Source organism: Triticum urartu, chromosome 3 (genome assembly GCF_003073215.2).
Source record: "Triticum urartu cultivar G1812 chromosome 3, Tu2.1, whole genome shotgun sequence".
Lineage (NCBI taxonomy): Eukaryota > Viridiplantae > Streptophyta > Magnoliopsida > Poales > Poaceae > Triticum > Triticum urartu.
The window spans coordinates 417,389,773-417,411,809 of NC_053024.1; the positions used below are offsets into that span (position 1 = coordinate 417,389,773).

Below are 22,037 nucleotides of genomic sequence, written 5' to 3' on the forward strand. Positions count from 1 at the left end.
CACTCATCACCAAGAATAGTGAATGATCTCATAAGATAGATAAGATGATAATATTAAGCAAACATTAAGTGTAGCTTGTGATCAAACACATGATCATCAATGTCTCACAGCAATGACATAGTATCTCACACAAAAGCAAACAAAGTTTGAAAAAACCACCAAATAAAACAAAAGAGAATAAAAGCAACACTCTCTCTCGAAGCCTATGATCTATACATTTTCTCCCCCTTTGGCAACAAGTTACCAAAAAGTTCCTAGAAAATGCATAGTGCTAAGTCGACACTCAGGCTTGATCTTCAGGTGGTGGTGGAGTCCGGAGCACTCCAAGGACGAAGCCTTCTATAGACGTGGTTGGAGTGAGGCTGAAGTAGACGCTGGAGCTGGTGGAACTGAGGCTGTAGCTGGTGCAGACGTGGTGGCTCTGGGGTCAGCAACTGGCATGCAGACGACCTCGGACCTCGTGGCACTCTGGCAAAGGCATCAGTTGTAGTCTTGCCTCTCCTCTCCTGCATGTCATCCTGGAGCTGCTCCACTGCAAGTCTGAATCTCTGTCACTTTGACATCCAAGTCATAGAACTTTTGTTCCATGATCCTCTCTAAGCTTGCCTGGTTCTGAGTTAGGGTGGCTAGCCCTTGCTCAATCCGCAGGGTGGATGCAATCAAGTAACCAAGCTGCTCTTGTTTGGTTTTCAGGAAATATTCAGATGCCTCCTCTTGAGTAGGCATCTTGGCAGCTTTCTCCTTCCTCGCCTTCTCCTTCTTGGCTTGTGCTTGGGCAGATGATGGCTCATTCTTAGTCATGACCACTTGATTATCCTCAAAGTCTGGACGGATGGGCAGGTGTTTCTTGTCCAATAAGTATATGCCCGTGCCCATCTTAGAGTTGATGAGCTCCTGAATCTGTGGGGCATATCCACAGCTCCTCTTCTGGTCTGCTGTTGTCCTCTTGATTGTTTCAATCATAAGGCTCATGACTTTGAATTTCTGTCGCACGTCAAAGATATGAAGCAAGTTGATCGCGTGGCCCCTGATCATCTTGTGATCTCCAGACTTGGGCAATAGGGTGTGCCTAAGAATCCAGTTGATGGTTGGCAGCCCTGACAGAAGATAGTGTACTGAGCCAAACTTGAAAGTATCAAGTGCTTCATTTGGAATCTCCTTGTACATGTTTGACATTGAGTTGTGGTCCATCTTCTTCTTGGCATATAGACATCCAAGTCATCTCTGCTCTTCTGGGGCATTGAATCAGCTGAGCCCATTCAGCAACTGTTAGATGGTACCTCGTACCCTTGACATCCAAATCCTACCATCTGGATAGAAGTGTGCCGTGGAGTAGAACTGCATATGAGTTCCTCGTTCCACTTTGTGAGCTTCTACCCAACAAAGTCTACTACTCCACATGCCATTGAAGCTGTCCTGCACTCAGGGATAGTGCTCTTCATTGTCCTTGATGTATTGCCAATCAACCCATCTCATATCACAGACAATGGGCTTCTTGTCCAGCACTGTCTCATAAAGTCTTGCTGCTCCTTGGTGTGAAACCTGTAGTCAACAGCAGTTCCTTCTCCTTGAAGCATACGGGTCTGCTTCTCTCCACTTCCTCAGCCCTGAATCTCTCCTGAGCTTCATATCCTCAGCCACAGGATGAGCATCGTTGTGGTCTGGGATCTTGGGCTTGAGCTTTCTCAAGAACATTCTCTTCTTCTTCTTCTGCAGCTTCAGGCACTGGGGCCTTGTTCTTCTCAGGTAGCTGGGATGCTTTGTGTTCCTCTTTGCTTTCTTTGGAGCTGGCTTGGCCTTGGAAGCAGCTGCCCCTGATCTTATGGCATCACCCATCAGCTTGGGTGCCTTAGGTGCTGATGCAGCTACCTCTTCTTCTTCCTCCTCATCTTCCATGATGGAAGCCTTGCCAAGCACTCTGGCTATAGTTTTCTTCACCCTTTCTTTCCTCTTCTTGCCTTTAGCAGCAACTGGCTCAATGGGAGTGGGCTTCTCAGTTGAAGCTCTGGCCTTTGACATAGGCTGCCTGCCTGCTGGCCTTTTGATCTTCATCCCTGGTTTTATGCCCTGTGCTGGCTCAACTCTCTTGGAAGTTGCTTCCTCTTCTGCCACATAATCCTCATCTTCTGAGTCTGAGGTTCTCTTCTTTCTCTGTCTTATGGCAGCTTTAGGCAGATTGATAGGGGTGCTCCTGCTGCCATCATCTGAGGAACTTGAGGGACTAGTGCCCTCACTCATCTTCACTTGCTGCTCTGACAAGTTCTGTCTATCACTTTGGTCTGACATGATGCAAACTCTAACTGCTGACCCTGTGAATAGGTTATAGATGAGATAGAGTGGATAAGCATCACAAAATGCAGAGATTTTTGCAAAAGAATAATTCAAAAACTTAGTTTTAGTTTCCCACTGAAAGCATCTCGGATCTACCGATTTCTAAACTCGGTGATACCGAAGCAGTTTTGGCACCTAAACTAGTGAACTCGGTCAGACCGAGTCACAGTTCGGTGGCACCGAGACTGCTAGGGTTTCACAGAGTTCCAAAATCGGTCACACCGATAAGTAATTCTCGGTCAGACCGAGTCTCACTTGTGCAATGGCATAAGCCAAATCGGTGGGACCGAGTTTTTCAACTCGGTGGGTCCGAGATGGTTTCGGCGGAAACCTAACCCTAAAATTTTCGGATTAAACCTAATCTATGAGTTCATTGACTGGATAGAAGTTTAACAAACGTGGCAAGAATCATGATGATCACAATGTGCTAAGAATCGGATTGGGGAATAGCACAAAGATCGAGTCCATACCCTAGTTCGGCGGAGACTCGCTATGGCGGCAACGGCGGGGTTGAATTTCCGTTGACGGCGATGGAGACCAGCGACTGGAGCGGCTGCGGCGAGGAGACGATCCGGAGACCAAGTTGGCAGAGCAGGCTATCGCGCGGGCGAAGGGGTTCGGAGAAATCCAAATTTTTTGCGTGACTATATATAGCCCAACCCTGTCGGTGTGACCGAGTGGAATGGTTCAATCGGTTGCACCGAGATCGAAAACCTAGATCACTTAATGATCTCGTAGGACCGAAAGTAGGGTATCGGTCAGACCGAGAATCATAAAGAGGTTTTGGAAGTTTAAGTCTATGATGAATCGGGGACTCCGAGCACTCCTCACACAGAGTGGTTCGAATCTGACTTGATCAAATTTTGTGATGTAGCATGAAATAGAGTTTGAGACGAAGAAAAAGCATAGATAGCTAGAGGAGTTCTTAGGCATTCTTGTCCATCCACTTGGGCAAAAGAAATAAAACAAACAATCAAAACACAAGTGGATGTCCTCGAATGAGTAAAATATGCAACCAGCATGCTCACAATAAGATAGCAAATGGAAATATGTGGCAAGCATGCACAACCAATTCTAAGCATCTATCAGCCAATTTGGCGATGATAGGTCATCTATATATGAGTATAATTGACTTAGGAGTCAAGTGAGAACACTTGATCATAGGTCATACTCATCGTTTAAGCCTCAATGGGGTTACCACTTTTACAAAGCATTGTTGTTGTTCACATCTTTTAGAGTTGCTTTAGCTCAAGTCTTAGAGTAAGCTCCCCCTAGATGTGATATCCCTTAGAGGGATGAACTAACTCGGGTTGTCATGATGACTTCATGTAGATGTTGAAGATGTGGATGCTCAATGTTGATGTAGATCACTTGGAGCTATCCATTTGAGTGAATTGCACTTTCAATACCTACATGGGTTAGTCCCACAAGGAACAAACAAGGATATCCATAGACATAGAGTGATGCACACACAAGATGATGTCATGAAAACTTTTAGGTTACCTTGTCCCTGTCTTACCAACAAGAGGGTTTGTGACTCCTTGAACTAGTGCAAGATGTGGAAGTTGATTGCACTTGTTCTTGCCAAAATGATAAGAGTGAAGTATGTTTGGCGGAGTCACCCTCAAGAACTCTCTAGTTCTTCTTCTTTTGGATCCACACCATCTTGATGGGAATCCTTGGAGTTGTAGTCGTACTTGATGAAGTGGAACTTGAAGTAGTCTTGGGAATCCACTTGACTAAGGTCTTAGGAGCTTCTTCAAATGCATCAATTTCCTCTTGAAGCTTGTCCTTGCCTTTTTGCTTGTAGTCTTGTGGTGGAAGATCATCTTGAGCTTGTGTCCCCTTGAAAGAAGTATCATACTTCTCTTGTTGAGGAACAAACTTTGTCCTTGCCTTTTTGCTTGTAGTCTTGTGGTGGAAGATCATCTTGAGCTTGTGTCCCCTTGAAACAAGTATCATACTTCTCTTGTTGAGGACCAAACTTTGTCTTGTGGTATTGATCTTCTTCCCACTCAACTCCATTAGCATTGAACTTTCGTTCAAAACCAACGCCTTGATTCTTCCGGTGCATTCCTTGCTTGCGCACAATTTCCTCGAATTTCTTGCTCCCGGCAAGGCTTTTGTCCACTCCTTTCTCTATAATTCCCTTCAATAAGCTATTTTCTTGCTCAAGTGTAACTTGGCTAAGAGAGTCACTAGTGGAATCAAGAGAACTACTAGAAGCAACAATATTGGATTTAGCATGATCATTGTTACTGCTAGAGGAAGAATCTTTCTTGTTCTTGTTACTAGACTTGACTTAAGGCATGTAAGTGGATAAGAGTAAACGCTTGGCAATGTAAGAAGAAATTTTCTTGCGGCGATCATCATTGATTTCTTTTAAGAACTCATGCTCTTGCTCAAGATTGAGCTTTTCAAAGCGTAATTTCTCATGAGCTCTTAAAAGTTCTCGATGATCTTCGAAGATAGTTTCATGAGCTAACTTAAGAGTGTTTAGTTCTTTAGTTAGAGCCTCAATCTTTTCCTTATCATTGTCATTCGTTTTATCTTGATTAGCATGATTAATTGACATTTCATCATAGTATTCATCACTAGAGTTGTCAATAAGCAAATCATCACCTAACAAGTCATCTTCATCACTATTGAAATCAACATACTCGGGGTGTGTTACCTTAGGACCTTTGGCCATGAAGCATCTTCCAATTCCTTCATTTGGTGAGTCAAATATGTCGTAGGAGTTGGTTGACACAAGTGCTAGACCGGCAACACCTTCATCTTGAGTATCTTCGGAGTCGGAGTGATAACTTCTCTCGGAGTGGCTGTCGGAGTCGGAGCCGGATACCCATTCACCAACATGAGCTTGATGTCTTCGTCTTGTGTAGCTCCTTGATGATTTTTCCTTCCTTTCCGAATCCTTGCTTCTCCGTGAGTATCTTCGTTCATAATGATCATCTCTACTCCTTCTCTCTCTTGGTGGTGATTCTTTGCTTCTTCTTTTTGGAGAATCTTCTCTTCTCTTGTAGGGAGCCGTACACTCATTGGAATAGTGTCCGGGTCTTCCACAACTGTAGCAGTTTCGCTCTCGACTAGAAGATCTTTTGTCATTGTAGGACCTTGACTTGAAGCTTCTATCTTTCCTTCTACTCTTGTAGAACTTGTTTAAGTTCTTCACCATTAAGCTCAATTCTTCATTGAAGTCTTGTTTCTCACTTGATGATGTAGGGGCTTCACATGAGGCTTTATAGGCACCACTTGATTTGTTGTGAAGTTCCTCTTTATCCTTAAGTGACATCTCATGAGCAACAATTCTTCCAATCACCTCCGTTGGCTTGAGATCTTTGTAATTGGGCATCATTTGGATCAATGTGCACACGGTATCATATTTTCCATCCAAGGCTCTTAGAATCTTCTTGATGATGAATCTATCGGTCATCTCTTCACTTCCTAAGCCGGCAATCTCATTTGTGATGAGAGCAAGCCTAGAGTACATTTCAGCGACACCTTCACCATCCATCATCTTGAACTTGTCAAGTTGGCTTTGAAGCACATCCAACTTGGATTCCTTGACGGAGTCGGTACCTTCGTGCATATCAATCAAAGTGTCCCAAATTTCCTTCGCATTCTCAAGACGGCTGATTTTGTTGAATTCTTTGGGGCACAATCCGTTGAAGAGAATATCACAAGCTTGAGCATTGTATTGCAACATCTTCAACTCATCCGCGGTAGCTTCATGGTTTGGTTCTCTCCCATCAAAGAAGTCACCTTGCAAACCAACACACACAATAGCCCAAACGGCAGGGTTATGTCCAAGAATATGCATTTTCATTTTATGCTTCCAACTAGCAAAATTAGTACCATCAAAGTAGGGACCTCTACGGTGATAATTTCCCTCGCTAGACGCCATACTCTCCTAGGTTGTGAATCCAAGGCTATGACCACCAAAAGCTATGGAGATCAAAGCAAATGGAAACCAAAGCTCTGATACCACTTGTAGGATCGAATGTATGTCTAGAGGGGGGTGATTAGACTACTTGACCAAATAAAAACTTAACCTTTTCCCAATTTTAGTTCTTGGTAGATTTTAGCTATTTTAGGACAAGTCAAGCAATCATCACACAATTCAAGCAAGCATGCAAAGAGTATATTGGCAGCGGAAAGTAAGGCATGCAACTTGCAAGAATGTAAAGGGAAGGGTTTGGAGAATTCAAATGCAATTGGAGACACGGATGTTTTTCCCGTGGTTCGGATAGATGGTGCTATCCTACATCCACGTTGATGGAGACTTCAACCCACAAAGGGTAACGGTTGCGAGAGTCCACACAGGGCTCCACCCACGAAGGGTCCATGAAGAAGCAACCACCCACAAAGGGTCCACGAAGAATCAACCTTGTCTATCCCACCATGGCCATCGCCCACACAGGACTTGCCTCACTAGAGGTAGATCTTCATGAAGTAGGCGATCTCCTTGCCCTTACAAACTCCTTGGTTAAACTCCACAATCTTGTCGGAGGCTCCCAAGTGACACCTAGCCAATCTAGGAGACACCACTCTCCAAGAAGTAACAAATGGTGTGTAGGTAATGAACTCCTTGCTCTTGTGCTTCAAATGATAGTCTCCCCAACACTCAACTCTCTCTCATAGGATTTGGATTTTGTGGAAAGAAGATTTGAGTGGAAAGCAACTTGGAGAGGCTAGAGATCAAGATTCATATGGTAGGAATGGAATATCTTGGTCTCAACACATGAGTAGGTGGTTCTCTCTCAGAACATATGAGTTGGAATGATGTATGTGTTCTGATGGCTCTCTCTTCGAATGAAGAGGAGGTGGAGGGGTATATATAGCCTCCACACAAAATCCAACTGTTACACATAGTTTTCCAATCTCGGTGGGACCGAATCAACAAACTCGGTCGGACCGAAAATGTAAACCTAGTGACCGTTAGAGATTTTCGGTGGGACTGACATGCAACTCGGTAGGACCGATATGGTTAGGGTTTGGGCATAACGTAATCTCGGTGAGACCGATTACACAAACTCGGTGAGACCGAGTTTGGTAATAAGCTAACCAGAGAGTTGGTCAGGTAAACTCGGTGGGACCGATTTGCTCTTTCTGTGAGATCGAAAAGTTACAAAAAGGAAACGGAGAGTTTACACTGCAATCTCGGTGGGACCGATTCGCTCTTTCGGTGAGACCGAAAAGTTATGAAAGGGAAACAGAGAGTTTGCAATCCCATCTCGGTGAGACCGAGATCCCTATCGGTAGAACCGAATTGCTAGGGTTTGGTAGTGGCTTATGACAAGTGAAACTCGGTGGCGCCGGATAGAAAGAATCGGTAGGACCGAGTTTGGCTTAGGGTTTAGGTCATATGTGGATATGGGAAAGTAGTTGAGGGTTTTGGAGCATATCACTAAGCACATGAAGCAAGAGGCTCATTAAGCAACACCTCATCCCTCCTTGATAGTATTGGCTTTTCCTAAAGACTCAATGTGATCTTGGATCACTAAAATATAAAATGAAGAGTCTTGAGCTTTTGAGCTTGAGCCAATCCTTTGTCCTTAGCATTTTGAGGGTTCCACTTTCACATCCATGCCATGCCAATCATTGAGCTTTCCTGAAATAGTCATCTTGGAATAGCATTAGCTCAATGAGCTATATGTTGTTATGAATTACCAAAACCACCTAGGGATAGTTGCACTTTCAGTTTTCCTTCTTTTCCTGCGTAGAAATAGAAGGTAGTATAGGGCCCCGCGGGGGCGTGTTAGAACTGCTGCTGTTAACCATTGTGCTGCTTCCGCTATTTCTGCGCTGTGTTCCCGCGCCGTGCACCCATGTGCGGGAATTATTTTAGCTCGGTGGGGCTTGACCCGGTCCTCTCCTCCCGAGGCCGTGGCCTCGCCGTGCGCTTTGTGCCCTGCAAGGATCAGTAGGAGGGTTAACTTTCTGTCTTGGTTGTGGGGGCGATCGGCTCAGGTCCTGCGCTCGTGTCGCGATGCCCATGAGGCACGGACTGGGAGAGGTGCTCCCGCAGAGGGCTCAAATAGGAAAGCTCCAAACGATCGGGGCAGAAAACACTCGCGAGGGCGCCCGCGAACCTCCCTCGCGAGAGTTGTGCGAGAGAAAACGAGGCAAGCGAACGAAAAAGATAAAGAGTCACAAACCAGGAATGTCAACAGTTTCAATAAAACTTTAAATAGTAATAAACAAGCCAACTGAAGAAAGCAAATGGAAAAGCCGCGTCCGGCACCTATTCTAGTCTTTGACGTCTTCTCACCAGCATGGAGCTAAGTGCTGCCACTTGGCGTAGGCGGGAGCCCCCGAGGCCCGAGGGCGGCACTCCGGAGACTCCGGGGCATGTACAGCCCCACTCATTATTACGTGCGAGTGTCACGGGCGGCGAGCTTCACAGGCACCGGGCCTTTCCTGAAATGCGGCAGCTTCACAGGCATTGGCCTTCTTCACAGGCACCGGGCCTTTCCCAAAACATGGCAGCTTCACAGGCATTTTTCCCTTCTTCACAGGCACCGGGCCTTTCCCAAAACATAGCAGCTTCACAGGCATTTGCCTTCTTCACAAGCACCGGGCCTTTCCTAGGTGCTAGGCCTCGCTCAGGGATAGAACCTCCGGAGATGTTGAATGTTCCACGCGTTCTGGATGGGTATCCCCTCCGTGGTATCCAAGTGCGCGGAGCCAGGCCTAGAGACATGAACAACCTTGATAAAAAGAGAATTTTTGATGCGGAGTGCTACTTGGCATAATTTCAATGCAAATCTTCTTAATTGTGGTATGAATATTCAGATTAGGAAGATTCAAGACAAAAGTTCATATTGACATAGAGAATAATAATACTTCAAGCAAACCAACAAAGCAATTATGTTTTCTTAAAGTAACATGGCCAAAGAAAGTTCATCCCTACAAAATCATATAGTTTAGTCATGCTCCATTTTCTTCACACAAGAATGCTCTCATCATGCACAACCCCGATGACAAGCCAAGCAATTGTTTCGTACCTTAATAATTTCAACTCATAAACTTTCACGCAATACATGAGCGTGAGCCATGGATATAGCACTATGGGTGGAATAGAATATAATGATGGGGGTTATGTGGAGAAGACAAAAATGAGAAAGTCTCACATCAATGAGGCTAATCAATGGGCTATGGAGATGCCCATCGATTGATATTAATGCAAGGAGTAGGGATTGCCATGCAACGGATGCACTAGAGCTATAAATGTATGAAAGCTCAACAAAAGAAACTAAGTGGGTGTGCATCCAACTTGCTTGCTCACGAAGACCTAGGGCACTTGAGGAGGCCCATTGTTGGAATATACAAGCCAAGTTCTATAATGAAAATTCCCACTAGTATATGAAAGTGATAACTCAAGAGACTCTCTATATGAACAACATGGTGCTACTTTGAAGCACAAGTGTGGAAAAAAAGGATAGTAGCATTGCCCCTTTTTATTTATTTTCTCTTTTTTGGGCCTTCTTTTTTTTCTTTAGCCTTTCTCTTTTTTTGGGACAATGCTCTATTGAATTATGATCATCACACTTCTATTTATTTACAACTCAATGATTACAACTCAATACTAGAACAAAGTATGACTCTATATGGATGCCTCCGGCGGTGTACCGGGATATGCAATGAATCAAGAGTGACAAGCATGAAAAAATTATGAACGGTGGCTTTGCCACAAATACTATGTCAACTACATGATCATGCTAAGCAATATGACAATGATGAATGTGTCATGATAAACTGGATGGTGGAAAGTTGCATGGCAATATATCTCGGAATGGCTATGAAAATGCAATAATAGGTAGCTATGGTGGCTGTTTTGAGGAAGATATAAGGAGGTTTATGTGTGAAAGAGTGTACCATATCACGGGGTTTGGATGCACCAGCGAAGTTTGCACCAACTCTCGATGTGAGAAAGGGCAATGCACGGTACCGTAGAGGCTAGCAATGATGGAAGGGTGAGAGTGCGTATAATCCATGGACTCAACATTAGTCATAAAGAACTCATATACTTATTGAAAAATCTACAAGCCATCAAAAACCAAAGTATTATGCGCATGCTCCTAGGGGGATAGATTGGTAGGAAAAGACCATCGCTCGTCCCCGACCGCCACTCATAAGGAGGACAATCAAATAACACCTCATGTTTCAAATTTGTTGCATAACGTTTACCATACGTGCATGCTATGGGACTTGCAAACTTTAACTCAAGAACTTCTCAAATTCACAATTACTCTACTAGCATGACTTTGATATTACTACCTCCATATCTCAAAACAATTATCAAGCATCCAACTTTTCTTAGTATTCAACACACTCAAAAGAAAGTTTCACAAATCTTGAATACCAAGCATGTTATTATTAAGCAAATTACCATGCTATTAAGACTCTCAAAATAATTTAAGTGAAGCATGGGAGATCAATAGTTTCTTTAAAACAAATCCACCACCGTGCTCTAAAAGATCTAAGTGAAGCACACAGAGCAAAATTATAGCGCTCAAAAGATATAAGTGAAGCACATAGAGCAAAACTACTTAGCTCAAAAAGATATAAGTGAAGCACATAGAGTATTCCATCAAATTCTAATTCATGTATGACTCTCTCAAAAGGTGTGTACAGCAAGGATGATTGTGGCACACTAACAACCAAATACACAAATAATACAAGGCGCTCCAAGAAAAACACATATCATGTTGGTGAATAAAAAAATAGCTCCAAGTAATTACCGATGGAAGTGGACAAAAGAGGGGATGCCTTCCGGGGCATCCCCAAGCTTTGACTTTTTGGTGTCCTTGGATTATCTTGGGTTGCAATGAGCATCCCCAAGCTTAGGCTCTTGGCACTCCTTGTTCCATAATCCATCACAAGAACTCACCCAAAACTTGAAAACTTCACAACACAAAACTCAATAGAAATCTCGTGAGCTCCGTTAGAGAAAGAAAACAAAAGACCACTTCAAGGTAATGTAATGAACTCATTATTTATTTATATTGGTCTTAAACCTACTGTATTCCAACTTCTCTATGGATTATAAACTATTTTACTAACCATAGATTCATCAAAATAAGCAAACAACACACGAAAAACAGAATCTGTCAAAAACAGAACAGTCTGTAGTAATCTGTAACTAACGCAAACTTGTGGAACTCCAAAACATCTACAAAAATTGGACGACCTAGAAAATTTGTTTATCGATCAGCAGCAATTGGAATCAGTATTTTATCACGTTCTGGTGATTTTTAACAATTCGGCCACTGAACGCAAAGTTTCTGGAAATTACAGCAAGATCAAATAACTATCATCCAAGAAGATCCAATAGGTCTAACTTGGCACAAACACTAATTAAAACACAAAACCACATCCAAACAGAAGGTAGATGGGTTATTTATTCCCTAACAGAATAAAAACACAAAAAACTAAAAAAAATTGGGTTGCCTCCCAACAAGCGCTATCGTTTAACGCCCCTAGCTAGGCACAAAAGCGAGGGTAGATCTAGGTATTGCCATCTTTGGTAGGAAATCCATAAGTGGCTCTCACGATAGTTTCATATGGCAATTTTATTTTCTTTCTTGGAAAGTGTTCCATTCCTTTTTTAATGGAAATTGAAATCTAATATTCCCTTCCTTCGTATCAATAATCACACCAACCGTTCTAAGGAAAGGTCTACCAAGAATAATAGGGCAAGAAGGATTGCAATCTATATCCAGAACAATGAAATCTACGGGCACATAATTCCTATTTGCAACAATAAGAACATCATTAATCCTTCCCATAGGTTTCTTAATAGTAGAATCCGCAAGATGCAAGTTTAGAGAGCAATCATCAAAATCGCGGAAATCTAGCAAATCACACAAAGTTTTGGGGATAGTGGAGACACTAGCACCCAAATCACACAAGGCATAAAACTCATGATCCTTAATTTTAATTTTAATAGTTTGTTCCCACTCATCATAGAGTTTTCTAGGGATAGAAACTTTGAACTCAAGTTTTTCTTCATAAGATTGCATCAAGGCATCAACAATATGTTCGGTGAAAGCTTTCTTTTGACTATAAGCATGTGGAGAATTTAGCACGGATTGCAACAAGGAAATACAATCAATTAAAGAGCAACTTTCATAATTAAATTCCTTGAAATCCAATATAGTGGGTTTAGCAACATCTAGATTTTTATTTCTTTCAATCCCACTTTCATCAATTTCATCATAAAGATCTAAATACTCCAAATTTTTAGAATGCCTTCTAGGTAAAGGGAAATCATATTCAGTTTCATCAAGATTCATATTGCAAAACAAATATTTTATAGGAGACACATCAATAACTTTTAGATCTTCATCTTGATTTTCATAGGAACTGGAAGAACACGCTTTAATAAAGGCATCTTTGGAAGCACGCATCCTAGCGGGTCTTTCCTTGCACTCATCAATGGAAATTCTCATGGCTTTGAGAGTCTCATTGATATCATGCTTAGGAGGAATAGATCTAAGCTTTAAAGAATCAACCTCAAGAGAAATTCTATCAACATTCCAAGCCAAATCATCAACTTTAAGCAATTTCTCTTCAAGCAAAGCATTAAAATTCTTTTGTGAATTCATAAACCCACTATTAGAAAACGGAGCTTTAAAACCGGTTCGTAAGGGCCTTTAGTGCCAGTTCCATAACCGGCACTAATTGGTGGGCACTAAAGGCCCCCCCCTTTAGTACCGGTTCGGCACGAACCGGCGCTAAAGTGCCACCATGTGGCGTGAGCTCGCGCCCTGGTATGGGGGACCTTTAGTACCGGTTGGTGTTACCAACCGGTACTAAAGGTTTTTCTGAATTTTTTTTTTGAAAATTTTGGAATTTTTTTTGATTTTTTGATTTTTATTTTTATGAACTATTTGGTGATTTAGTCTCTAATCACCTCTCTTAACTCCTCAAGTGTGGATCACTCATTCCAAATCATCTAACTTCCCGACCGGTCACCCATCCCTCTCACTACTCCAGCGCGAGCACGCTTAACTTTCAGTTTCTATTCTCCTTCGTTTCCAAGTCTGCACTTGTTGTTTTCCTGACAATAGTAAGATGCCAATCCTATTAACCCTCAGGAGTTTAACTTGAGCATGAAGTCACACATTTCACTGTTTGAGTTTGAAACTATTATTCTAAAAAACAGTAATTATTTAGTAACACTAATATTTCTTGAATAAGTTTGACCATAGTTTGACCACAGTTTGACCAGATTTGACCAAAATTCAAAAAATTGAAATAATTATTTAGTAGCACTAATATTCTTGAATAATTATGTAGTAACATTAATACTTCTTGAATAAGTAGTTTGACCAGATTTAACAAAAAAAAATTAAAAAAACTTAAATTTGACCATATCTTTTTTTCCTTTTGGAATTTAAGGATTCTAAAAAATTGCAAACAGGCCGTAGGCGGTCTCCATCGGCTGCGGATTTTCGTGCTGAATTTTTTGATATATTATACGTTTTTTTCCGACATCGTATGCAAAAGTTATAGCCGTTTTACATTTTCCCTACACTTTTTGCAAAACATGTCCAAATTTAAGTTTTCAAATTTTCCTAACTAGTAGATGTAGTAATATAACTACCTCTTGAAGGATTTTATTTTTTAAAGTTTTTATCATTTTCTTTTGATTTTTTCAGAACTGAAATGGCGACACATGGGGGGGGGGGTAGAGTTTGAAAATTGCCCTATAGTGTCGGTTTGTGTCACAAACCGGTACTATAGGTCAGACCCCTTTAGTACCGGTTCGTGGCACAAACCGGTACTAAAGGTTAGCCCTTTAGTACCGGTTTGTGCCACGAACCGGTACTAAAGGTGATCGTGGGGCCCCAGCCTGACGCCAGCCTGCCATCACCCCTTTAGTACCGGTTCGTGCCACAAACCGGTACTAAAGGTTCAACACGAACTGGCATTAATGCATAGTTTTCAAACTGGCACTAATGGTACCATTAGTGCCGGCTCAAATTCAAACCGGCACTAATGTGCTTCACGTTTGACCCTTTTTCTACTAGTGACCCTTTAACACTATTCTCAAATTCAGAGGGCATCTTATTATAATTTCCATAAGAGTTGTTGTAGGAATTCCCATAATTATTATAAGGATTACTAGGATATGGCCTACGATTAAAATTCCCTCTATAAGAGTTGTTACCAAAATTATTCCTACCAACAAAATTCACATCCATAGATTCATTGTTATTCTCAATCAAAGTAGACAAAGGCATATCATTAGGATCAGAAGAAACACTCTTAGTAGCAAATAATTTCATAAGTTCATCCATCTTTCCACTCAAAACATTGATTTCTTCTATCGCATGCACTTTTTTATTAGAAGATCTTTCAGTATGCCATTGAGAATAATTAACCATAATATTATCTAGGAGTTTAGTAGCATCTCCTAAAGTGATTTCCATAAAAGTGCCTCCCGCGGCCGAATCTAAAAGATTTCTAGAAGCAAAATTAAATCCGGCATAAAAAAAATTGTATAATCATCCACAAATTCAAACCATGAGTAGGGCAATTACGTATCATTAATTTCATTCTCTCCCAAGCTTGTGCGACATGTTCATGATCAAGTTGCTTAAAGTTCATAATATCGTTTCTAAGAGAGATGATCTTAGCGGGAGGGAAATACTTAGAGATAAAAGCATCTTTGCACTTGTTCCAAGAATCAATACTATTTTTAGGCAAAGATGAAAACCAAGCTTTAGCACGATCTCTAAGCGAAAAAGGAAATAGCTTCAATTTAATGACATCATTATCGACATATTTTTTCTTTTGCATGTCACATAAATCAACGAAGCTATTCAGATGAGTAGCGGCATCTTCACTAGGAAGGCCGGCGAATTGATCTTTCATAACAAGATTCAACAAAGCAGTATTGATTTCACAAGATTCAGTTTTGGCAAGAGGAGCAATCGGAGTTCTAAGGAAATCATTATTATTGGTATTGGTGAAGTCACACAATTTGGTAGTATCTTGAGCCATCGCGACAAACAAGCAATCCAACACACGGGCAAACAAAAAGGCAAGCGAGAAAAAGGCAAACGGAGAAAGAGAAGGAGAAGGAGATTGAGAAAGAGAGGGCAAATAAAACGGCAAGGGTGAAGTGGGGGAGAGGAAAACAAGAGGCAAATGTCAACTAATGTAATGCGAGAGATAGGGATTGTGATGGGTACTTGGTATGTTGACTTTTTGCGTAGACTCCCCGGCAACGGCGCCAGAAATTCTTCTTGCTACCTCTTGAGCTTGCGTTGGATTTCCCCGAAGAGGAAAGGATGATGCAGAAGAGTAGCGTAAGTATTTCCCTCAGTTTTTGAGAACCAAGGTATCAATCTAGTAGGAGGCCACGCTCAAGTCCCTCCACTACAAGAAATATGTCAACTTATGACCTTCTGTCAGTGACCCTCGAAGAATTGGTCATAAATTTATGACCATTTTAGACCAATTGGTCAAAAGCTCTTCAGGGGGCTCCAAACCCTAAACCATTGCGACCATTTTGGTCAGAAAGGTCGTAATTTCCTTACACGAAATGGTCACAAAGCAAACAGTGCTAGTCCGCCGCCTTATTTCTAGTTGTTAATGACCAATATAGATAGTCATAGCCTTGTAGATTGTGGTGGGTTGTGATGACTAGGCGCCATCTCATCAGTTTTGCCTATGTGTCATGTCCATGTGGCAGTTTTTGCCCTAGGTTGTGAAGCAACCTATATTTCTATCCTTCCCAAAATTCCCAAAAAAATCTCATAAATTCTTTGGGGCATATCTTCATCAAATATGTAAAAATCCTTCCTTGCCTAGATCAAAACTAATTCAACAATATTCATTTTCCTATTCTGTTCACAACAACACTTTATGAAGGAAGTGCTATTTATATATTCTTGATTGCCCTAGGAATTTTTGGGCACTCTTTCCTATCCAAATCATTACCGCATGACAAAATTCAGCTCCATTTGCCTAGCAAATCTTCCTCGGCAAATTTTCAAAGTTTTTGTCCACCTAGAAGCATTGTGAAGGAAGTACCTTTTTTATATCTCTAAATGACATGAAATGTATACAGTTCCTTCATATGCCCAAATTATCACCCTCCTCCAAATTGCAGCTCAGTCAAGTCATCTATGTGAGCCCAGGTTCAATTTATATTTTATGGCCAAATTGGCACGTTGCAAAGCAAGTGTTATATAGACCCCTCCTATTACCCTCAAACTTTTCGGGCACTCTTCCATACCCAAATCATTGGCACATGGTAATATTCAGCTCAATTTTCCTAGTAAATCTTTCTCGGGAAATTTCCAAAGTTTCTACCTCGAGAGAAGCTTTGTGAAGTAAGTACTAGCTAGGCTTACCCAAATGATCTGAAAATTGACCAGCGCATGACCATACCAAAGTAACTTACCTACATGAATTTTGAACTCATTTAATTCATCCAATCTCTCTCGCTAGTTTTCCCAAGTTTCTGTCCATAGAAGAGCATTGTGAAGGAACTACTACTTTGGCATGTCCAAATGGTATCAATTTTCTACAATGCTTTCCTATGCCCAAATAACCATCCTCCACAAAATTTCAGCTCACTCCATTCATTATTTTGCGCCCAGCTTCAACATTCATATTTTTGTCCAGCGTGGTACTTTGCAAAGCAAGTACCACCTAGGATCCTCCTTTTGAGCCAAAAATTTGTGAATACATTCTCCTTAGTAGATGATCATCCTCAGCCAAAACTCACGCCCATTGGCCATGTGCATTTCCCGTACCGCAAATCAAACACTTGGCTGCTAATTCATGTTTGAGCATCGATCGGTCTCCTCGTGAGAATCTTATGTTGTAATTTTCTTCCTAGCACCAACCTGGGGAGTGCCCAACCCACTAGACATGCCTAGGCCGCCCAGAACACATGGCAACATTACGGTCACGCGGTGACCACGCGACGGGCATGCGAGTTTACGCGCTCTAGAGTTGGGGCCCTCGGCCACCGCCCAAACCTCAACGTATCGCCACCAAACCATGTATTTATGATTAAATAGGTCCTTATGTAACTAGAAATTATTTTTGGAAAAAATAAATAGCAAACTATGAGGCAGCTGCAGTTCAAATTTGACACGCTTCCAACTGAATCGGCGGAAATTTGTCTTTTTCATGAGAGGTGGATCAAAAAATTTTACACCCAACCATTTTGTCAATTGTGCATTAAATATGGCCTAGTATTTTATAAAAATAATTTGGTCCAATTTTGCAACAATTATTTGGTAGTTCCTTCACAAAAAAACCTCCTTTCGGGCACTCCAAAAATGGAATATGGTTTTTTCGTCCAACAAAAATGAAAACTTCCTTAGGCAACATTGTTTGCCATTCCAATATGCACCCTTGTGCACAATATGAGATCATTTGAACAAACTATGCCATGAATGTGGCCGTAAGATTGATCATTTGGTTTGAAAGCCATTGATCTCCACACGTGATAGCTCGTTTCTGAGAACACTTTTTTAAAATAATTGCCATATTACAAGTTTGTTATTTTTCCTGGGAACTTGGCCACAAATAATGACACAATGCGAAGGTTTCCCAATTTTTTTGATTTTTTTTGAATTTTTTATGCAAGTTTCAAAATGCGGTCAAAACGGCGAGAATGACCATTCCTAGCTAGTGGTTGAATCTTGGGATTTTTTTTGATATTTCTCTGATTAAATAGGTACTTATGTAACTAGAAATGATTTTTGGAAAAAATAAATAGCAAACTATCAGGCAGCTGCAGTTCAAATTTGACCCGCTTCCAGCTGAATCGACGGAAATTTGGGAGGTCCTTCACAAAAAAGCTCATTTTGGGCACTCGGAAAATGGAAAATGATTTATAGCACTACTAATCATTTGGAAACTTAACAAACATTGTCATAAAAAGAGAATGAAACTTACCTGCATTGGAGCTCGCGCTGCAATGGAGCTTCGCCGGGCGCCGTGGTGCTGCGTTGGTAGCGCCCATTGTTAATCAATTACGACCATTTTAGATGATCATAACGTCATCAAAGCGTGCACTTCGTTCTGATTGGTCTATGGGTATGTCACGCGGATCAAGCATTAGAGACCGTCGGATACTACCAGATCCAACGGCCCACACCCCTCACCCTCTCCCCCGCCCACACCTACCCGGAAGCAGCTTCCCTCATGAACACCACATGCCGTTGAGGGCGCTGACATGTGGGCCTAATTCCTTGCGGGCCCACCTGTCAGTTGCCGAATGCCACCCTCTCCCCCGCACACCACTCACCCACCACACACCACTCCTCCCCCTCTCCTCCTCTCCCCCGCACACCACTCCTCCCCCTCTCCCCCTCTCCCCTCCACCCGATTGGACCGCCGCCGCCTACGGCGGCCGACCCCGCCGCGACCTCAAGCCGCTCCTCCTCGCCTTCGTCGACGACCACCTGCTCCCGCCGCTCCTCCTCGCCTTCGTCAACGACCACCTGCTCCCGCAGCTCCTAATCGCCTCGCTCCTCGCCTTCCCCTCCCTTGTCGCGACCGTGATTCCCACCACCGCCATCCTCACCCACCACCGCCGCCCCCACCCACCGCCGACCTCGTCTCCGCCATCCCCCTCCCCTCGCCTTCATCCCCCATATCCACTAGTCTCGATTCGGCGTGCGTGCGTGCCGGCGCGGGCGTGCCTCGATTCGATCCAGCACCTTCCTCCCTCCCTCCCACGACCACGCCTTCCTCCCTCGAGTCAGAGAAGGTCCGGCGGCGGCCAGATCCGCCACCGCCACAGCGGGTCTTCCGGATCCACACCGTCATCGAGCTGGATTCGCGCCTCGTCGCGCGGCCTCATCTGCCTCCGCGGCTGCGCCACGGGCTTCTACTACGTCGCCCAGTCTAGCGTTGGTGCACGGGACACGCCTTCTGGCGCACCTCCATCAGCCACATCCTCTGCTACACCTCGGAGACGAGCTACGTTGACCTCATCCCCGAGCCCCAGGAGGTCGAGGACCGCAAGGACCGGGAGATCGGCAAGATGGAGGGCAACTTTAGCATCACCTGCGTCGATCGACGAGATGGAGATTGGCTGCACCACGGTGGCGACGGGCCGACGCTGGTGGACTAGGAGCGCAGGTGGCCGACGCTGGTGGACCGAGAGCCAAGGGCCTGACATACCTGCACGAGGACTGTAAGTCGCTGGATGTCTCTATTGATTTTGATGTGAACTTGTATGACTGACTGACGATGCACTGTTGCACTGCATAACTGGTCCGACGTCTTCTCCTTTGGCCTCGTGCTTCTGGTGATCATCACCGGTAAGAGACCGGTCCTGTCCGACGAGCCTGACGAGGACGATGAGACTCTGGTCTCTTGGGTGAGTCATTTTTACCCTGAATCCTGGCCTCTCAAGTCACGAACTGTATTTTCTTTGTCTTACTGTTTCTGAAGTTCAGTTGAGCTATGGAGCAACACTGTGCAGAGCACTAGTATGTTTACTGAATTTTTTTACATTTCTCCATGGTAGCTGACCAAAGAACCATCTGATTTCTGAACCTGTACCAGGGGGAGCTAGACGTATGATGTACAGCAATGGGAATGGGAGCTGGTGAGGAATGGAACCTGCTGGGACAACCAGATCGAGTCCCTTCTCTACATGTTGGATTTGCTCCCTTGCATAGCAGTAAATGCCTCTGCAAACATGATACTATATATTTGCATGTCATAGTCAGCAGTTAGCGTGTGACAATGAAGTGAACCATCAGCTCTGTTATATCTGTAGCTCGGCTCCTCACATGTTTTTGGTTTGTTCTCAGTCTGATTGTGGTCTGCCTTTGTGAATTAATCCAGTAGATGCTTGAAAATGAACAAGTGTTCATAATTGTTGTGAAAGAAGCCTGACGCTAAAAAGATGCACGGGATCAGTTCTCGCGTTCCCTAGAAGAATATTACTCCCTCCATAGAGAAATAAAAGAGCGTTTAGATTACTAAAATAGTGATCTAAACACTCTTATATTTCTTTACATAGGGAGTAGACAAGAACAAATATTTGTGCCTTTTCTCTAGAATACTTATGCTTTGACCTTGCTCAGTAGAATACCTAATGTTTAGTAATGAAATACTGCAACCAAATTACAACATCTACTGATACTGTCAAAATATTCATGGAGGAAGACATATTGTAATAAAATTTTCTATTACAACATCTACTGATACTGTCAAATATTAGGATGTGGCTGAAACCATTGGATGTCCTTTGTGGACTTGCTATCAATACTTGTCTCATGTTTTGTTTCCTTTCTGGACATGTTACGGTTCAAGTGTTGCTGCTGTTTAGTACTAAGTGCTTAACTTAACTAAGCTTGAGCTACTAAAACCCACTCTCAAATTAATGAATTTCCTGTTTTGCGAAACTTCAATGTTGAGCTGCTCTCCTCGCTGAGCCGTGGCCGTCGATTTTCATTTCGTCCACCACCACTCCAGCTACCTTCTAGTGTAATCAAACTTTGCTCCTGTATGTATGTATATATGTATGAGGCTGGGTAGTTCACTCTAGTTTTCTTTCTAACCCATTCATATATATGGTGGAAATTGTGCAGGTTCCACTGTATTAATGCAGAGTATTTCGGTAGTATTGCTGTACAAGTTTACTGTAGTATTTTGGTATGCACTCCTGAACAAGTTAATGTTGTATTTTGGTATGTACTGATGTACAAGTTTAATGTGGTGTTTTGGTATGTACTGCTGAGTTCATAACCATTTAATTTTACAACATGCAGATGATTGCCTTCATTCATGTTTCGACGTGAGCTCTAGGTCGAAGTTGGAAGAAGCAAGGATTCAGGATCTAGGCATGCATGCATGCTCTCTTATCCCTGCTTCTGCTCCTTAGGAGATGTGAATTTCTGGGACTTTTGATGTACTCCCAGCATTTATCTTTTTTTCTCTTTGTTGTTTTGCTAGAACTATAAATCCTGATGCATGATGATCATGGTTTGTTTTTGTAGATCTGTTACGATGGCGCTTAAAATTTTACATGCCTGGATTCTAATTGAACTTGTTCTTGTAGGTCTTTCTACTTCTATGATCAGTTTAGTTAGAGTTGCACATGTCAGAACACTATATACCACACTATATACCAATAACTCCTAGCTAGTGAGAAATTTTTTGTCACTCCATTAACACATACTGGTTAGTGTTAGTCATACTATTTATGTACATGGAATTTGTTGTCAATTTTGTTAGAATGCAACCTTTTGGTAATTCTGGGACTTTTCTTTTGCGGTAATGTAATGATGTTAGATGTTTGCTGGTTGTTGTATATGGGCAAGATGAATCCTATTGTTTTCTTTTTGATGTACACGCATGCTGATGGTTGACACTCATGAACAACAAGCAACCATTCTAGTTACTACCTAGGTGTTCAGAGATTGTTGTATTATTTATGTTCTTTTTACTCCCAGAGTTATTGTTCGCATAGACTGTTTTTCTTGGTGCATACATGTATCTCAAGCATTGTACTTTCTATGTTTGCTTAGGCGGATAGTGGGCAGATCTACTTTGCTGCTTTGCTGCTTACGTTAGTGTTGCCATTGCATTGTATGATAGTATTGTATGATAGTGGGCAGATCTACTTTGCTGCTTACGTTAGTGTTGCCTCAGCAGCATTTGTTTGGTTCTGGCCTCAGCAACAGTATACTAATGCTTCAGGATCT

At 42.5% G+C, this 22,037-nt stretch overlaps 1 protein-coding gene across 1 annotated transcript; it reads left to right on the forward strand.

Annotated features, from left to right (window-relative positions):
- The first annotated feature begins 18,527 nt into the window (after positions 1–18,527).
- On the forward strand, positions 18,528–21,373 carry LOC125546848 (WAS/WASL-interacting protein family member 1-like). The gene is made up of 5 exons (XM_048710963.1): positions 18,528–19,513; positions 19,646–19,699; positions 19,888–20,817; positions 20,922–20,985; positions 21,102–21,373. The coding sequence occupies exons 1-3, from the start codon at positions 18,528–18,530 to the stop codon at positions 19,895–19,897; spliced, it is 1,050 nt and encodes a 349-aa protein (XP_048566920.1). The 3' UTR covers positions 19,898–20,817; positions 20,922–20,985; positions 21,102–21,373.
- The last annotated feature ends 664 nt before the right edge of the window (positions 21,374–22,037 follow it).